The sequence below is a fragment of the Lonchura striata genome, chromosome 1, assembly GCF_046129695.1.
Source record: "Lonchura striata isolate bLonStr1 chromosome 1, bLonStr1.mat, whole genome shotgun sequence".
NCBI classification, from domain to species: Eukaryota; Metazoa; Chordata; class Aves; order Passeriformes; family Estrildidae; genus Lonchura; species Lonchura striata.
This window is the reverse complement of record NC_134603.1, coordinates 108724353-108743699: the sequence shown is the minus strand read 5'-3', so window position 1 is coordinate 108743699 and position 19347 is coordinate 108724353. Positions and strand designations below refer to the sequence as shown.

The 19347-nt window shown below is 39.6% G+C and overlaps 1 protein-coding gene and 1 long non-coding RNA gene across 32 annotated transcripts in view; both read right to left on the bottom strand.

The window, feature by feature from the left end:
* Positions 1 to 19347, bottom strand: part of ARPP21 (cAMP regulated phosphoprotein 21) — a 140967-nt gene that overhangs the window by 43258 nt on the left and 78362 nt on the right. For all 31 annotated transcript variants that reach the window (XM_021553235.3, XM_021553237.3, XM_021553224.3 and 28 more), the window contains 4 exons: positions 9254 to 9484; positions 5216 to 5385; positions 3617 to 3721; positions 1023 to 1286 (listed from right to left, as the gene is read on the bottom strand). In XM_021553235.3, the coding sequence (XP_021408910.2) occupies positions 1023 to 1286; positions 3617 to 3721; positions 5216 to 5385; positions 9254 to 9484 (770 nt within the window). The remainder of the gene's footprint in view (positions 1 to 1022; positions 1287 to 3616; positions 3722 to 5215; positions 5386 to 9253; positions 9485 to 19347) is intronic.
* LOC110483363 (uncharacterized) lies at positions 14503 to 18335 on the bottom strand. The gene is made up of 2 exons (XR_002467557.3): positions 16718 to 18335; positions 14503 to 15901 (listed from the first exon to the last, which is right to left on the bottom strand). It is a non-coding gene; the product is annotated as an uncharacterized LOC110483363 (long non-coding RNA).

Genomic DNA, 19347 nt, shown 5'->3' with positions numbered 1-19347 from the left:
CACATTATATCGAACTTCCGCTCCTTCAAACTTGTTTTTGCCAAGCCTTCTTTCAGGAAAAATAGCTGCACATTTTTTAACCACACAAATGCATTGCAGAAATTATGGATTGCAGTCCTCTATGGGATGTCAGCATCCAGTAGTCCTCAGATTTCTTTTACTTTTAATTAGTGATCTAATTAACTAGATCCTTAGCCCACTTAAAACACTGTAACAGTAAAAATTCTTCATTCCTATGTCAATACTGAATTTCATTAATAAGCACAAGTGGAAATTTTCAGTGAAGAAGCAGTAAGCAAAAACCGACCAACCAAACAACCACTTCCAATAAGGTCTACAATGAAGTTACATTAAAAGAAATGGTGGAGTTTTTACCTTTATTTTTAATTTTTTTTCTTCCAGAGGATAAAATGGAAACAAGAGGAATGCTATTAATACCATTTCAAGTGGAATTTAAATGAAGTTATTTATAATTGGATAAAGAAATTTGTCTTTTTAATGTGTATGCCTTGAAAATTGGCCAGAAAGTCATCTGTGCATTTTACTTCTTGACAGTAATCACTTTCAATATTCTGTAAAGGTACCCAGGAGACAAGCAGAGATGTTTGGTAGTGAACGGTAAAACATAATCAGTCTTCAGGAAGACAGTTAAAATTACTGATCTGTGACACCTCACATGTTCAAGTCAATTAAATATGATTAACGACTACCTGGGCTGATGTGCATTTTGCTCTTTTGGTTCATGCACAGGCAAAAGGGAGTGTGGGCATTTACTCACCCTCCTCCTTCATATTCATTTGCAGATGTGTCATGGAGTATGAACATATGTTCAGAAAACATTTTGAGGAGAGGGAAGGAAATGATGAAACCCGGGAAACAACAGAGGCTTTGCAAGCATCCTGCTGCCTAAAGACCTGCTAAACTTTTACCAGGGAGGAAAAAAAAAAAATATCTGGGATTTATATTCCTTTCCTGATGTTGCAAAGGGCACCGTGCCCACGTGGCAGTGGAGTTCTGCCTACCTGAGCAGGTGGCGGCGGCTGTTGCACGAAGCCCTGGGGTGGCGGCGGCGGCTGCAGCACCTGCTGGGACACCGGTGGTCCTGAACCCGTGAAGCCTCCTGGGGGAAGCTGCTGGCTCGGGGAGGCCATGATGTAACCTGGCTGCTGGGCAGGCTGCTGCAGGAGGGGCGAGGGGTACACGGGGCCAGAAGGCGACTCGGGGTTGTCTCCCGATGACTGACGACTTAAGCTCATCTGGCTGAACTGCGCTGTCATGTCATCTCGCTGCGGGGCAGAAGGCAGAGAACAGGATATAGACGTGGTGCCTGGAGCAGGCACATGAGTTAGCAAAGCAAAATATGTTCAGAGCATGATGGGGGGGAAAGGAACCCCTCAGCTCTGACCCATGTCAAACTTTGCAAGGATATCTACAAAAATGGAGGCAATTAAAGCAAAAATCACCATAAATGCTTTGACAAAGACTTCCAGATGGCAAGGTGAATGGCATCATTTGGCAAAATAGCCAATTATTTTGGCTCTTTCCCCCTGCCACCCTCACCTTTAATTCCAAAATGACAAGTGAACTTTACAGTGTTCAAAAGAAGACATTTTAAATGTAAAGGGCATGAAAATAACATTATGGATACCTCTATCCTCAAATACAAAATTTGTCAGCCAAACACATTCTAGCAATTTCACCTGTGTTTCAAATTGATTCCAAGAGGAATTTAGCAAGATTCAGCTGCAGATCTTTCCCTTTTTGGACTGCTTTGAAAATCCAAGGTTGTAAACACCAAGAAAGTAACAAAAAAAAAAAAAAAAAAAGCTAAGCCTAACGTTGCTATTTCAAGGCTTTTTATTCTGTGTGTTGGAGAGAAACAAGTTCTATATTAGATTGAAGGGGGAAAGAAAAAAAAAATAAATCTTTGTTAGGATAATAGTACCATATAAAGTCAATGGACCTAAGCTTCACTACATGCTACTAATAATACAGACATCCTGAACTGTATCTGTTCATTCTTGCAAAAAAGATTAATACTATTCAATGCTCTCAAGTGTATTCTTTGAAGGTCAAAGATTTACCAATGTGTGTGCGGTTCTGAGCATCTTCATTTGTACCTTTAAATACTTAACTTAAACTCCATTGTGTGCTAATATGCTGATTACAGATAGGAAATAAGCACCAGAAGAATTCCTCTTGCTCAGAACGTCCATACTATTTTTTAGAAGAAGCCTCTTAATACTGTTTGCAGCCGTGTGATATTCAGTCTCCAAAAACATCCTGCACAATGCATTTAATGTCTGGAAACTTCAATATGTGTTAAAAATGAAACAAAATAAAATGAAAAGTTTCCTTGTGGAAAGCACTTCTGAGACTTACCCTCACATACAGAGACTCACCCTCACAACTGAGAGCAGATGTCATGGATCAATGTTTTAAACACTACTGACAGATCATCAGGTGGTATATGGAAGTAATGCTGTTAACTTTACCGTCAGCCTACATTCATATTCAGACACATGAGTTGTCTCTGTGAAGTTGTTCCTTTAAAAAGCTAGGATAGTCATTACCAGAATGACAAATGACTGCAAATGGATTCTGCACAAAACTTCACTGAGCCAGGAATGCCTCTAGATTTTCACAAAAGAGAAAAATATCTTCAAACACATATAATCTATATAGTGTTTGTATAATGTAATGTATACTAAAAATAGTAATTCAGATTAAGTTTCATTATTAAATTAACCAATAAAAATATTAGCTTTCTTGTGATTGTCACCAGGGCAACCTGATATTTCTGCAACAGATTTTTCAAGAGAATTAACATTATGATATGCAAATTTTGTTCAGCACAGAATATTGATCTTCCTATAAATGCTATCAATCATCTACTAGTCATTAATAACATTATTTTATCTGCAAGGATCCATTCAGCTTTGTTTCCATATCTTACTATAACTATGTGACATTGGAAAAAAAAACCAAACAATCATAAACAAGATTACTAGACCAAGAGAAAAAAAGCACCAAGCCATACTCAGACCCCAGAAGAACACTCTATTTATTTTCATCATACACGTTCCCATTGGTGCATTGTCATGATGTACAGCACACCACACCTTCTGCAGCTGGCTCACTGCTATTCTCCTTCCCAAGTCCTCTAATATCACCAAGGAATAAATCCAGCAAGTGGATTTAGTATATGGATAAAAGAATAAAAAATAAAAAATAATGATTTCTTGAGGTCTCATCTCCTGTCTTTGTGGACACAAAAGAGGAATAACCCAAATCTCAACTATTCAAGTTAGTAATTTAAGGTCACTTGGCATTAAGTGAGGAGACATAAGCTACCAACAGGCACAACGAAATATTTTTCTGGAGGGTCTGCTAAGCAGGTAGACAGCCCTGCTGTAACATAACCCTTCGGATTAGGTAACCAGAACCAGTGGGCATGCTCAAAATGCCTGCCAGTACCAAAGCATAAAGGTGAAGAGGTATTTAGACAGGGTTCTCATGTGGGAAAACTGTTGCAGTGTTCCCCAGAGGCTCTTGGACACACATACTCACACCTCCAAATTCAAGGAAAGAAAAATAAATAGGAAATCTTTAGTACCACAGAAAACTGCTGTGTTGGAGAGACTGGCAGGAGATGCTGGGGAGGATAAGAAACTGCTGGATATTGGACTGACTGAGAAGATGGCTGCATTGTCTGAACAGGCTGCAAAAGAAGCAAAGGGAAAGACAATAAATTCCACCAGAGAAAGATAACAAGCACCATCACCACCACCTTTGTTATTGAGAACAAAAATCTCAAACCCAGCTCCCAACATACAGGTGACTCATCACCAGCCTGAGTACAAGAGGTCAAGTATTGTGATTTCATTCTTCATTTTCGCCTTATACTAAACAATTATTTATTACTGATATTTCTGCCTCTTTTTGTGGATTTGATGGCTGTTAAATATAGCCAGAGCTATACCTTCTTACTCGTAATTAAAGTTGAAGCCAAATTATGATTCCACATTTAATTTACAGAGATAAAAATGGAAAGCAGCATAGCATAAGTATATATTTGAATTTCACTGTTAGTGACTGATTTAACACCAAGTGTGTCATAGGCAAAGGAATAATGATTGTAAAGCTGCTTGAGAGAACACAAGAGTTTAAAAAAATGACAAAGAACAGGCTGTAAATTACCAACAGAGAGGCCATCAGCTTGGAGCAGATGTTTATCTAAGTGAAAAAAACAATTTTCCACAGCACTATTATCCTGGAATAGCTTTAGCATTCCTTTCATTTTAACATCTCATATAACTTCTTATAGGTTTGGTACTATCTGTCTTCTGTAACTGTGAAGACCAGATCAAGAAATAAGAGCCATAACCATATAAATCCAAACCCAGTAAAATCACAGCAGCTTCACTGAATTCAAACACTGTATAACCTAGGATGAAGCTGTGCCAAATTATAAAGCTACACAAGAACCACAGTCAATCTTGGCTGCTCTGTGACTAAGCAGAATATAGTATTCTTGCTTGAGCAGCTCCCTCCGCCTTCTCTAGGGAGAACAGGCATGCAATCCACAAAATTAGTTTTGAACCAGACCCAAACACTGCTGCCCATGCTCAGCCACATTTGGCCATATGCCACAGCCAGCACAGGGACCAGAGAGCCAACATTGCACTGTGCTCAAACAAAATTGCTCTTCCTGCTGCAGCTCCAGAACTTGTACCTCAGAGCAGGATCATGGCCAGACTATTGGTGCAGGCAGAAAACCTCCAAACTGGGGCAAAGGCGCTTGGCAAGCACCCATAGATTGGGCCCAATACAACTGGACATGAAAGGGTTTGTAGAGCTCTTGCACCTTATTCTTTGACTCAAACCCACTGTTGTCAAAAGAGAAATGCCCCTGGCTCTTCGGAGAGAACTACAGACTGCACTGTTTTGAGAATGAATGGTTCCGCTTCCACTAATGGGTGAATTTTTCAAACTAATTTTATGCAGACATGCACCAACACACTTCACAGTACTTTTGAAAATGAAATCATCCTTTAGATAAAATTGAAGATGTAATCTTCCCTCTCCATCTGCTTTATCCATGTTGGAAAGAATATCCTGATATTTGGTCTGGCTCCATTCCTCCCTTCTTTCCTCTAGGTCACTCTTGCTATCCCTAAGAGCTCCTTCTTTTTCCCAATGACACCACACCTACCTGTGTGACAAGGTGACTTGCCATCTGCTGCTGTGGCTGCTGAACCTGCTGAGGCTGCTGGGGTGAAGGCTGCTGCTGAGACTGTCCAACCACCTGGCTCCTCATTGTCTGCTGGCCACTGGGAGGATTGTATATTGCCGGTGTCCCATCAGGATTTACAAACGGTTGACCTGAAACAAAACGCCCGGCTCTTGCTGGACACTTTTAAGAACATACTGTTTTCTGTGTGAAAGCAAACAATTTTGCTTTAACTGATTGCTCTTCAGCTGACCTGCTACAAGAGTAAAGTGTTCATCACTCTCAATATCTCATTATAGTAATTACAGTATCAGACAGCTTTTATTTTTCTTTCAGGCAAGACGGCAGATATTTGTTTCAGCAGTATGATTTTCCAAGGAATGAGTGGAAAGTTACCATGGCTATAAGATGATTCAGATGCTATGGTTACTTGAAATCATTCACTGATGAATCAATTAACATTAAAATTGAACTTTGGAGCAAACACTCCAAAGGTAGAGAATGTTCCCTTACATTTTCCTCTAACACAACACAGCAGTCAAATGTACACAACTACTTATGAAACAATATAGTCTGTAGAAAAGGGGGAAAAAAACCAAACCCACATTTGTTACTAATTTACTTATACATTCTAATAACAGAGCTATACTTTTGAGAGTTGTACCCTATTTACTTAGTGGAGCTAGCACTCCAGCTTTCAAGGAAGCAACACTTCAGTTGTATTTTAAAATCTCTTATATACAAGACAAATTATTTTCAGAGTTCTGCTAAGTTATTGAACTAATTTTGCTTCAGATAATTTAGCCAGGGGAAATAACCTTGCAAAAACAATATTTGCTTAAGATAAAAAGTCTACCCAAGTCACTGTGTTGAAAAAAAAAAAAAGGAATGGTTATTTCTCAGTAGGAAAAATATTTTCCATTATCTCAGTTCTCTTTTCACTTCCGTGATGAATCTGTAAATCAAAGGAATTATAAATGCTTTCACGAGGGAAAAAAAAAAAGTAATTTTAGCAATGATGTGATAACCTTTGAAGTAGGTAACTAATGAATGAATATCTGAGATAAAAGGAGATCTGGAGGAGTTCAGTGACTTAGAGCAACAGTGAAGTAATGAACTTCTGATCTGTACCCTATGAAGCATTTCTACCTGTTCTATCTACTCCTCAGCCTTCTAGTTTCTTCCTCCAATGAATCATGGTCAGAAATGCATGAAGAGCATTGGCTAAAGAACCTTGCCTTCTTTCTCTCTAAAGCATCAAGTTTCTGGATGAACTCAACACCACATTCATGCTGAGAAAGGTCATGAGCGAGTGGAGAAGAAGCACAGAGCAGTTCTGTCTACTGATTTCCTGATCCTTGCTGTGAAGCCACAGGGTAACTATGGCATGGACTCCCAAGCTTTGGGAATCTCAAGCCAGAGAAGTACTTTAGAAGACTGAGTGAGCAGGATAACACAGTCCCAAAGCCTGTGTAAGATCCTCAAGGAAAGCTAATAAAGAGCATTTCCTGTGGCTTAAGGAAAGACAGCAGAACTCGAGGTATAAAGTCCCAACAACACTATTAAAGATAAAAAGGAGAGAACTTCTCATTAAAAAATCTTGAAATCAGAAATGAAAAGGGGAGATCAGAAGGTAACAGGGAAGACATTTGTAAGTTATGAACTGTGGCCCTGATAGAAGGGCGAAGATTGCAATGTCATTTCAAGGAGTATGTATGAAAAGTAAATGCTCTTAAATTGTCAGAGGGGTTAAGGAAGAACGTGCCAAGAGGAATCCTTTAAAGGGTAAAACAAGCTGATGAAGTGAAATGGAGAACACAGCAACATAAATGGTTCATTGCCAAAGCAAGTAAAAAGCTTGACTATCTGGGGAAGGAGGAGGGTAAAGCAGAGGAGAGAAAATAAACTGCAGATATGGAAAAGAAAGTGTGGATTCTCAGCATCTGGTAAGGAGCAGAGTTATAATCAGATCAGGAATAAATTGACAGCATCTCTGGATGCCATTAGAGGCTTGCACAGTCAGTGACTATGTAGTGTGAAAGGAAGGAAAGATCTTTAAAGGACACGGTGTTATGATCAAAAGAGAGAAAAAGACTGGAAGAAGCCACTCTGCAAGAGGAGAAGAAAGAGCTAAAGAATGGTATTACATAGGGAAAGAAAATCTATTCATTACAGGAAACAAAGATCCTTTTTCCTTTTCTTTCAACTGTCCTCTCTTCATCTCTGTTTCTGACAGCATCCATCACTTTGATAGTCGATCACAGCATCCAGCAATCAAAATCTCTTCCCCATGGAGCTTCTTTTGTAATGTTTCCCTAATAAGATGCAAAGATTCTGAGCCCAAAGAGTGACAATTTTGCAGCATGTATTTTTCCACATGTGAAAAACACAGCAGATGTCAAAATACAGTCTGATTTCCAGCAAAAGGTAGCAGCATGAAGCTAGAAGTGTGAGACAAGAATTTCAGGTTTTTAAAGAATCTGCTCTCTCCATTACTTTACTATGCATATATTTACATGGGAGCTGCAGAACCGAAACACAATGTTTGAAAGAAACACAAAATAATATATATACAAAAAATACTTGCTCCCTGAATGTTAAACATACAAACATGCATGGGTTTCCCAAAGATGCATCTGCAGATGGAGGCATACAGGGAGGAAAGATAAGGTGCTCTGGTCTAGTGACAGTATTGAAAGGCACTATACCTATAGCAGAAAAAAAAAAAAAAAAAAGACTCCCTATGTACCAGGATAAAATCTGAACTAGATGATGCAATTTGCTAAATTGACAAGTCAGATATAGGAGATGTTCCTCTTAATGACTCTTCTTGCTTTCAAGTGTGGTGAGCTCCAGTCTCTGCCCTTGCCAGGAACAAGCCCGGCCAGGAACAAGCAGTATCTCTCAGCTGTTTGTGGGCTTCAAGCAGCATCATTTCCTTTCTTTTTTTTCTCAGTCCTATCACCTGAATTATGGTTGACTCCTGCTAGGCCCGATGAGTTTTGTATGGAAATGGACCATATGGTGGAACACAAAATGTTTTCTTCTTTATTGACCAAGAAGTTTCAGTGTTGCAGAAAGAACTGTCAACTACCAAAACAGAAATGAGCAGATGAATATAATAATGAATCTTTTCCTTGCTGACAGTATCAGGCTCTCATGTCAATCATGCAATAGCTTGGAAAAAAGTACACATAAAGAGTAAAGGCTTCAGAAGAGTAAAGGTTTGTGCACGTTACTAAGTCACCTCTCTGGGACAGAACTTACGAAGAAGCATCACATCCTCAAACTCCCTGAACCTTCTTAACACTAATAGTACAATACAGTGGGGAGTAACAGCATAACATGATCCAGATTTCATCCAGACCAAAGAGGTAACAAATTGCCTTAAGCTTTCATCAAGTACTCAAGTTCAAACTGAAGAGTTTCAGAAGTGCCTACAGCACTTGGGTGCTTGCAAGTGCCTCATTTGTGAGCTGCAGTAATGAAAACCATCGGGAATTTAAGAGTTACATCTTTCTCTTATCACAAATTTCACAATTTAAATACAATTGCTAATCATATAGCTCAGATGAAATTAATTCTGAAGTGCAGATTCAAATGCAGCCTTTTAAGTCTTTTAAAATTCTGCTGTTAAGCACAATCTCTAAGAATGTGATGTTATATTTTGGTTGCACTATATCTCAGCCTGCTTGATATAGAAGAGCATCTGTCCTTATTGTTGCTAAGGGGATCTTAGAGGATGCACTGAGAGCCAGGGAGCACCAGGATTGCTGAATGATGAATATCCTGTCTGGGATGGAGCAAGAGCATTTTGTATCACTTCACACCAGCTATGCCAGAATAGCCTCAGAAATCGAATCTATCTTTGCCTGAACATTTGGAAACAACAATCTGCCAAACATATTTGCTCATAAAGTGCCTCCAGAAAAATATGTGTAGAAACAAGAATTTGCCAATTCACCAGCTGACATCAGAAACACCAAGGGGCAGAATCAGGCAGGAGGGAGCTGTACTGACCTGTGTGCGGGTTGAGAAGGATACTGCCAGGCGGTATCCCTGCAGCTTCAAGTGGAAGAATGATATAGCTGGTGTTGCTGGGGGCCACCTGGCCACTCATCCCGTTCTCAGGGTAGGACACGCTGCCTGAAGAGTTGGCTGTCACCCCAGGGACAAGAGATGCACTTTGGAGAGGCTGATGTATTCGTGACAGTGATCCTGAGGAGCCAGCACTGCTGGAAGACTCTGAGCCTAGTAGGGAGACACAACCACAGCAGGAAGGGGGGGTTACAAGGGATGCTAACCCCTATCAGATGGGGTACATCCATAAGGACAGTCTTCACAGACTGTAAGGGCATGCACCACTCCATGCTCAGCTACTAGGATTTTCATTCCCTACTGAACCCAGTGGAAATTTTCACAATCCAAAAGCCTACTTTCCTCATGAAACATCAGTTTACCCCAGCCAATAAATCATTTATAAAAGAGGAATACAAAATCCTCAGCATATATTTATAATGCCAAGGTATCAGTTTATAAGGCATAAAAACTAAACAGAGTGCTTATAAATTAAAAAAAAAAAAAAATAGAGCACAAAAAAAAATCACATTTTGCATGTGATTTTTTTTCAAATATTCTCTGTAAAGCAACAGCAACTGAGTTATGAGTCTAGTCACAGGTAGCTGTGTAATATCTATATTAACTTAAAGCTACCTAAGATATTACCTAAGACTTTTGCCACTTTAGTTTTTCAGCATCAAACCCATTAAAATTGATAAATCAAGAAAAATCAACTGTGATAAAGGACATTTTTGCCTGGAAGAATGGGAAGACACATTATTTTAAGCCCTAAAAATAATATTCAAACTTCTGAGATACTACTTGATTAGATTTTAATTTGCTTCACAGAAAAAAAGACAGTCATTTCTAGAGCATAAGGCTCAGGTGGTCAGCTCCCTAAAGCAGAATGGTATGGATGCTTACTCCACAGAGCAAAGTATGTTTTAATTGCAACTTCTTTCATTTTACTTGAGTCCACTGTCTATGCATCTAATCTCCACAGTGTTCATCTGCAGGTATAGACTAAAAGCAAGGAAAGAATTTAGACTTCAGTTTAGCAACCTCTTAGAGGCAACTTATATCCTTTCAGAGATGGGATACTGCAGGTGTAGTAGATTGCTTAGAGCCTCAAATTCATTTTCACTCAAATGCATTTGAAATTAATTTATTTTCTCATATTTAGAGAAATGAGAGCAGAAGATATTTCTTCTGAAGAAATTACACCAGCATCCTGTTAGTTAACAGAGGATTTTTCCACAGATTATTGCAGGTTGCTCTGTAACACACATTTTTAATCCATCTTCTTCAAACTTTGGGTTCATAAAGCAATCACTACAGACACAGTCCTCTTTATGAGCTTTGCACTATTTGCCATCAGTAAGACCCTACATCTGCTTCTCCAGTATCTAATCAGGAAAGTAACAGAGATTTCCAAAGAATTTTTTAGTTCAATTAAGTCTTTCAATAAAACATCAAAATTGTATTAGTTGCTATATTTTAGCTCTCCTTGTAGACTGAGGTTATAAATGTAGAAATACTATTCCAGAATAAATAGTTTTATCTATTAGATAATTTCAGATTCCTGTGTTTCTACAAATTGCAGAGTTATTCCTGGAGGCCATCCTCATCAAGCTGCAAGTAGGATTTGGCATCTTCCTTGTAACTGTAAATGCAGCTGCTGGAGTTCAATTTTCCTTCCACATCAGCTACAAGGTCATTTGCTGTATTTCCCTGGCCTTTCTACATGCACTTCATGTTGAGTTCTTGCTTTACTTTCTCGTCTTTTCCTTCACCTTTTGAATTCAGCAGGTCAGGGAGATGGTAGTGGTGACGAGATTTCTTAAACCTCCCATTATTTCTACGTGTGTGTGTGAGTAGTACCAAGCCCGAGTTCAGACTCTCTCCACTTTCTGTGCTATTCCAATGAAATGCTATTGGCACAAAAAAAGACTGCAGCTCTGACATTCAATTGTTTTCATTTTTTTCCTTCCCTTTCTGCTGTTCTTATGGCAGAATTATGTATTGATCTACACCAGCTTCTGAATGATAAAAGCCAGAGAACTGCAATGAGTTCAGGTGTACTCATCATATGGAAGCAGTGCAAAATACTTTGAGGCTATCACCACACATTGGTCAAGCTGATAGCTTTGAAATGTCAGCCTTAAAAGATGCAAGATCTACTCTCCCATGTCAGTAGATCAAGTCAGTGATTTTGAAATAACACAAGTCACAAAACCATATCAAGAATTTTCTGAATTTAAAAAAGAAAAAATTCCATAAATTACTGCTGTACCAATTTTTCCCCCATTTATATTGTATAAGAATGATCCACTTTATTTAGTTCTATTATTGTAACTTATTTCCTATAATTTTAAATCTACACTTATTAAGCCAAGTAAATTCCCACACTAATATTTGGAAATTAACACAAATTAATCTTGTCTTTGTAGCTCTGATTAGCTGTTTTCATGCTGCCTGAATTTGGAATCGGAAATCACTTTATAATGAATTCAGTACTGTAAAAAAGGGAGAAAAATAAATTATCTGACTTTATTCAGATTCATATTAAAAGATGTCTTGCAAAAGACTTCTGAAAGGAACTTGGACTAAATGAGATTTTTGCCCCCATTACACAATCTAACCTCTTTTTTTCAGCATGTAATGATGGATAGTTCTTCTAGATTATTCTATAATTTTCTTGCTGCTTCACAGTTGAGATAATAATAACCTTCACATTCTCATCACTTTCCATTAATATATTTTTAAGTATTCTGAGAGATACAGAAGTTCAAAGAGCTGTAAAGAAAAAGAGACAAAAAAACCACCAAAAATGCTTAATAGCTTAGAGGGTTTGCAGAGGGAGAGCATGGAAGTACCATTAATTTTCCAATATTCTAAGAAATAGTGATGCAATATGTCCTGCTCTATTTTCCTTGGATCAGCATATAGTATCTGATGACTTTGAACATCTCTGCTCATCTCACCTTTCAAGTCCAAGGCAAATTTCTCCTCTCTTATCAACTACACTCTCAAATCTATCCACTATCACTGCTTACTCTAGACCATCACCATTTTCAGGAACAATAGAACACTGGAAGTATTTTTGTCTTGGATATAGATTCTTGGACTAGGAATATTTATTTGCTACTTTTGTAAGTCACTTGCCTTTCTCTACACAACAACATATTTAGTGATTTTTTTTTTTAATGAAATGGCATGTGCTTATGTGAACATGATTATTTCTCTCTAAGCTGCAATTCTAAAAATAAAACTGATGTTTCAGCACAGTCGGTAGGAAGATTATGACTGGAAGCAGTTGGCTTGAGACCTGCTGCCCATACATCAATATTCTGACAGTTTTTGCTGGACTTAGAAGATTCATCAAGCTAATGCCTAATTCAAGTAAATTATAAAGAAGGGAAAATCAAGTTCCAAAACTCAGATAAAAAATATAATATACAGGACACTTTATTTAAGAAACCCCAAATCCTAAACAACAAACCAACCAAACAAAACAGCTAAAGAAGGTAAAACGCCTGCAGTAATGCATTGAAATGCCTTTCCCAACTGGAGTAGTAATGAGCACCTAACAGGAGAGATTAGACTGTGTCTCAGATTACTTGGAGCCCTGCCAAGGAAGCTAATGATCCCTACAGATCCGTATCAACACAGCTAATACGCCAATGCAACCAACTTTTTGCAACTAAGGGGGAAAGAAATACACTCTGACAGATGTGCATTCCACTGAATGGAAAATGCATTAAGAGAAGCTAAAGGTGCAATAGCTACAACTTTTAAGCCTCCCAACAATTATTTAACTAGATATGTAGATATGTCTAGAAAATTTATTTGAACCATGTCTTCCCTCATGATGTTAAAACCTGTTGCAATGTGTGTCAGTGACAATAACATAGTAGTTGATATGCTAGATTTTCTCTTTTTGGGTGTTACTGACCAAACATGTACATCATCATGCCCCTACAGTGACAACTATTTCACTTGCCATTCTTAGAAAACCCTGAGAAGTTTACTGTATTACTAGAAAGCTAAACAAACCAACATTTTGTATGACGTTCTAACTAGCAGGAATGCAATCTGATTGAAATTTGTTAAATAATTAACTCTCCATATGATATTGAATTATAGCTTAGAACATCTCTTTGTACCTATTGAACTACGGAATAACAGAGAAATTTTATTTCCATTGTACAGTCTGTGCTTTTCAGTAGAACAGGGTTTTCTAAATGATCAACAGGTGCATGAAAATAACCAACAGAACCAATAAGATAACCATGTAATGGGTTTCAAACAGCCCCTTTTGTGAAGCTTGCAAAAATGAAGTAGCATAATTCCTTTGCTAGGCTCCAATTCCTGTGCAGCTGAAAACAATAAAGTCTAAGACTAATTGACACAACTGGACTCTATTGCAGAGAACAGCATGTTCTGTGATCTCTCTGTGAGCCTAAGAAGAAGCTAACATCTTTCTGTGCTTCAGTTCCTGCTTGTTTGCTGTGTACCATTAATTACTGATTTATCACAGGTCAGGGGCAGAACATTTAATTTTGGTGGCAATGTGAAAAGCGATCCAGAAAGGCTACAACATTTATACTGCATCACCGTATACCCTGTTGAAGGCAGCTGTGAGCCTTCTGTAAAAATCCTGAAAATTTTAATACTCCAATGCTCAGGAAGAGTGTTTAACAATGTTTCTGGATGACAACCATGTATATATATAGAGAAAAAATTTCACATTTAAAGAGACCATAAACATATTCTGTCATTTAGCCAATGAAGAACATTTTGACCAACTAATGATTTCACACTGATTTCATACAAATGATATGCAAAACAAAAATATTTTAAATTTATTACTGTGAACCATTAAGCTCTCCAGAGAAAAGTCTTTCTGTAGGAGAACTGGGACAGAATTGGTGCCTAGCAGACTCTGGCATGCTGCCAGGGCAGCATGCCTAACATGGGTAGCAACATCTCTGCAATTCCACTACTGTAGTGAAGACAAGGAAAAAAAAACAAAACAAAGCAAAATCACCCAAAATAAAAACACGATCAACCTTTAAATTTCTACTGAACTACAGAACACCAGGGTTGCCTATGGCAAAAGCAGAAAGTAATCAAGATAGTCAAAACAGTCACAATCAAGTATCACTTGGCACCTAACGTATCTTAGAAAATGCAAAAAGCACATTGGCTACTGTATGAATGTACTTCGTTTTTATTTGGTGAAGGGAAAACACTTTATCAAGACATATTTCCCCATTGTTTTTTGAATTGTAATTATTTTCTGCTTTAATGCCTTTCAATAGCATTTTAGAGAGAAGGATAGAAATAGTGATTAGGATAGCAGTTCATATGACTTTTTTCAGGCTGTTTGACTTTGTGTTCTGGCTCTGAAGGTGTCTATTTGTTTTGACATACAGTCTTGCTCTTCTTCCCCAGTTCTTCCTTTTATCTGGTTTCTCTTTTATTCTTTTTGTGCCTCAGCTAGCTTTCCAGTTTAAATGCATTCCTTAAAAAAGTCAAAGCATTTAAAAAAGAACATGGAGTTTTTATATCACTGATGTCTTAAAAATATAAGAGTTTTCCTTTGAAAGCAATTTGGGGTTTGGAATCTACAGGGTGCAGATGCATTTACAAGTATTGGCAGGCTTCACAAGTCCTTTCTTTAATACCTTTCCTAAGTGCATCCTTTTTACTATGCTTGATTTTAACACTAAAATGGCTTCTTAAAAATATTGCCCTTGCAATTAGATGTCTCCTCCAAACTGTATTTCCCTGACACCATTTTAAAGGCTCTTCACTTCTGCTACACAGTGCAACAGAGAAATATATTTGCCTGCACTCTACTTAAGAATGATACAAAAAAAGTATAGCAGGAGCCTGTGTCTCATCCCTAATTCTTGTACATCAAATTCAGTTCTGATGCTATTCAAATATTCATGGGAGGCAAAGAAATCTGGAAGTGAAACCATGGTCTATTCCATACTTCAAGCCCCACTGTATAGCCTATCTAGTTTATGTTCAATAAACCATAGGCAGACAGAACATGTGATAGGGAAGATTCTGTCATCTGTCCACCTGCTTGAACACAGGGACAAAGGGACAGGGGGCAATGGCAACAAGTCTCTGCTCAGCACAGCAGGCAGGTCTCCTGTGTGATTATCTCACTGTCCCAGGCGCCCTGGGATAAGAGATGTGAGGCTCTGCAAGTGGAACCAAACAACAGCAAGGATGGCTGTTCACCTGCTTGGAGGTTACTTCAGACTGCTCCCTGCATCCAAATTGCTTTCATATAGAAAAAAGGAAGGGTCGTGGGCATGGGACACTTGCTTCTGAAGGGAACAGAAGGCCTGATATGCTGATTAGACTCACTTCTTGGGGTTATCTGCTGCCTCCTCGGTGCCTGAATTAAAGATGTGAAAAGAAATCTTTTACTCTGATACAGCTCTCATTACTGATTTTTCAGTTAGGCAGCAATGCTGTTCCAACAAGAAGTCCACGTGTAATCCAGAGACTTCAAAGCCTTGGGATGATTGCTTAAGGGATCAGGACAAAAAGTAGTGCTCTCTTCTGCCCTTCCACTTGCAGAGACTGATGAAGGAAGAGCCAGCAGATTAAGAATAGACTCTGAGTCTGGGGTCATTGACAGAAATTTTGGGGTTTCAACTACAGGTTGGTTTACAGAACACCAAGCCAGTTGGTGACAGACAGGGTACACATGTCTCAAAGGGGGAAAGGTATCTTTGCAGAGGAGTTATCAGGCCTTTAAATTAGATTTGAAAAGGGAAAGGGATGCAATGCAGCATGCCAGTGGGATGGTGTGCTAGTGAGGTTCTTCAGCCTGACATCCCAGTGGAGGCAGGGGATGGAGATGCATGTGGCAGTGAAGACACAAAGGTTACTGATGTGTTAGAAATGAAAGAAGTGCCTGAAAATGATCACTAGAAATTACAGCTTGTTCCCACAAAAAGGAGGATTCAATCGACAGTAACTCAATTTAAGGGCATCCATACAATGCACATAGCAAGGGTAGAAAACAGGAGGAGCTGGAAGTAACTGCACCACAGGACAGCTGTGACACAGCTACCATCACATGGTACCATGGTGCCATCACATTGCACAAGGGGAGGGCTGCAGTGGATGGCTGGGAACGTCTCTGAAGGCATACACACGGAAGGATATGCTTTGTATGTTAGAGAGTGTTTTGATTGTCTAAGAGCTTGACAGTGGTGATGAAAGGGTTGTGTGTTTATGGGTAGAAATCAGAGAAAATGCCAGAAAAGCAGATGTCATGATGGGAGTTTGCCATAGACCACCCAGGCAAGATGAAGAAGCAGATGCAATATTCTATAAGCAGGGAGAAGTCTCATAATCACTGGCCCTTGTTCTTGCACATGACTGACTTACCAGCTGACTTCTGGAAATATGACACTGCAGTGAGGAAACAATCGAAGAGGTTCCTGGAATGTGTGGAAGATAACTTCCAGGCACAGCTGGTGAGGGACCCAGCTAGGGAAGATGCCCCACTGGGTCTGTTTTTGTGAACAGAAAAGGACTTGTGGGTGATGTCATGGTTGGAGGTTTTACTTGGCACAGTGATCACAAAAAAGACAGTTTTCAGTTCTCAGCGAAGTAGGGAAAGGGGTGTGAAGATTGACTGCTTGGACTTCCAGAGGGAGACTTTGGCCTTGGAAGGCAGTCCTGAAGGACAAAGGGGTTCAGGAAGGCTGAACATTCTGCAAGAAAGACATCTTAAAGGCACAGAAGCAGGTTGCAACCATGTGCTAAAAGACAAGCCAGCATGGAACATGGCCACCCTGGCACAGGAAAATAAATGGTTATGTAGGGAGAAAAGTAGAAAGGCCAAAGCTCAGCTAGAACTTAATCTGGCTATGCTGTAAAAGAAAAAAAAAATGTTTTATAAACATACTAGCAACAAAAGGAAGGCTAAATATGATCTCCATCCTTTATCAGCTGGAGCGAGAAACCCAGTCACAAAGATTGAGAAAAAGGCTGAAGTACTTAATGCCTTCTTTGCCTCAGTCTGTAATATCCAGACTGTTCTCTGAGTACCCAGTCCCCAGAGCCAGAAGACAGAGACAGGGAGCAGAAAAAGGCCCCCAAAACCCAAGGACAAAGTCAGTGATGTACTCCACCACTTAGACCCATGGAAGTCTGTGAGGTCAGATGGGATCCACCCACGGCTTCAGAGGGAGGGTGAAAGTGCTCACTGAGCCCTTTTTCATCATCCATCAGCCGTTCCAGTGGGATGTTCCAGTTGAGTGGAGGCTAGGAAATGTACGCTCATCCACACGAAAAGCTGCAAGGAGCATGTGAAGAACTAAAGGCCCGTCAGTCCAACTTTGGTGTGAGAGAACTTATGGAGCAGATCATCTTCTTCAGTGCCATTATGTGGTATGTACAGGACAACCAGGCAAAAGGGCCCAGCCAACATGAGTTTTGGAAAGGCAGGTCCTACTTAACTGACCCAATCTCCTATGACAAGGTGACCCACTTAATGGATGACGGAAAGGCTATGGTTGTTATCTACCTGGACTTCAGAAAAGCCATTTTTCAACACTTTTTCACAGCACTCTCCTGGAAAATCTATCTGCTCATCACACAGATGGGTGTACAGCTCACCCTGGCTGATGGTCAGGTCCAGAGTGGGGGTGAATGGAATTACACACAGTTCAAAGCTGATCACAAGTGGTGTTCCCCAGGGCCAGTGCTGTTTAATGTCTTTATCCATGATCTAGACAAGGGATCAAATGTGTCCTCTCAGGAAGTTTGCAGATGATACCAAGCTGGGAGAGAGTGTTGATCTGCTGGAGGGCAAAAGGGCTTTACAGAAGGATCTGGACAAGCTGGAGCAATGGGTTGAGGCTAATTTTGCTATTCAATGAGACAAAGTGCCAGATCCTGCCCTTGGGTCACAACAACCCCACGTAGTGCTACAGGCTTGGGAAGGTATGGCCAGTGGAAAAGGACCTGAGGGTGTTGGTTATCAGCCAGTGGGCCAGCACAGTCGCCAAGAAGGCCAATGCCATCCTGGCCTGTATCAGCAGTAGTGTGGCCAGCAGGAGCAGGGCAGTGATTGTGCCCCTGTACTCAGCACTGATGAGGCCACACCTTGAATCCTGTGTCCAGCTCTGGATCCCTCATTATTAAGAAGGACACTGAGGTGCTTGGAGCATGTCCAGGGAAGGGCAATGGAGCTAGCTGGTGATGGGTCTGCAGCACAAGTCTGATGAGGAGTGGCTGAGAGAACTGGCTCAGAGGCTCAGAGTTCTTTTTGCTCTCTACAGCTACCCTAAAGGAGTTTGTAGCAAGGTGGGGGTAATTCTCTTCTTCCAGGAAAAAGTGACAGGATGAGAGGTAATGGCCTCAAGTTTCTAGAGGGGATGTTTAGGCTGGATCCTAGGAAAAAATTTCTTCAGTGAAGAAATTGTCAAGCATTGTAACAGATTGTCCAGGGAACTGGCTGAGTCACCATCCCTGCAGATATTTAAAACACATGTAAGTGTGACCCTTGGGAACATGATTTAGGGGTGCACTTGACCGTGTTATGTTAATGGTTGGACTTGACAACCTTAAAGGTCTTTTCAACTCAAGTGTTTGTGATTGTCTAAAGTTTTAAAATATGTTCAGCCTTCAGAGATCTAAAATGTAATTACTATTTCAATGACTTTATTTATTTATTCTAAAAACTTCATTCCCCAGCATCCTGAACCACACAAAAGCTACTGTAAAATTTGGGGGATAGGACTGAAATCTGACCAAGTCAGGTTTGATAAACTGAGTGTACATTAAGTACCATCCATAAAACACTCTCAAGCTGAAAGAGCATTAAGTGCTACATATTGATTACCCTCTGTCTTATACTATAGGTATCAAATGAACCAATCTGATGGAATCATCTGATGGCCTCATTATTTATTATGCACTTTCAATGTAAAGTATAATAGAATAGCTTAATGGCATAGCTTGAAATTACTTAGATCCAGACCCTGTGACTCACTCATATGTTAATGTAT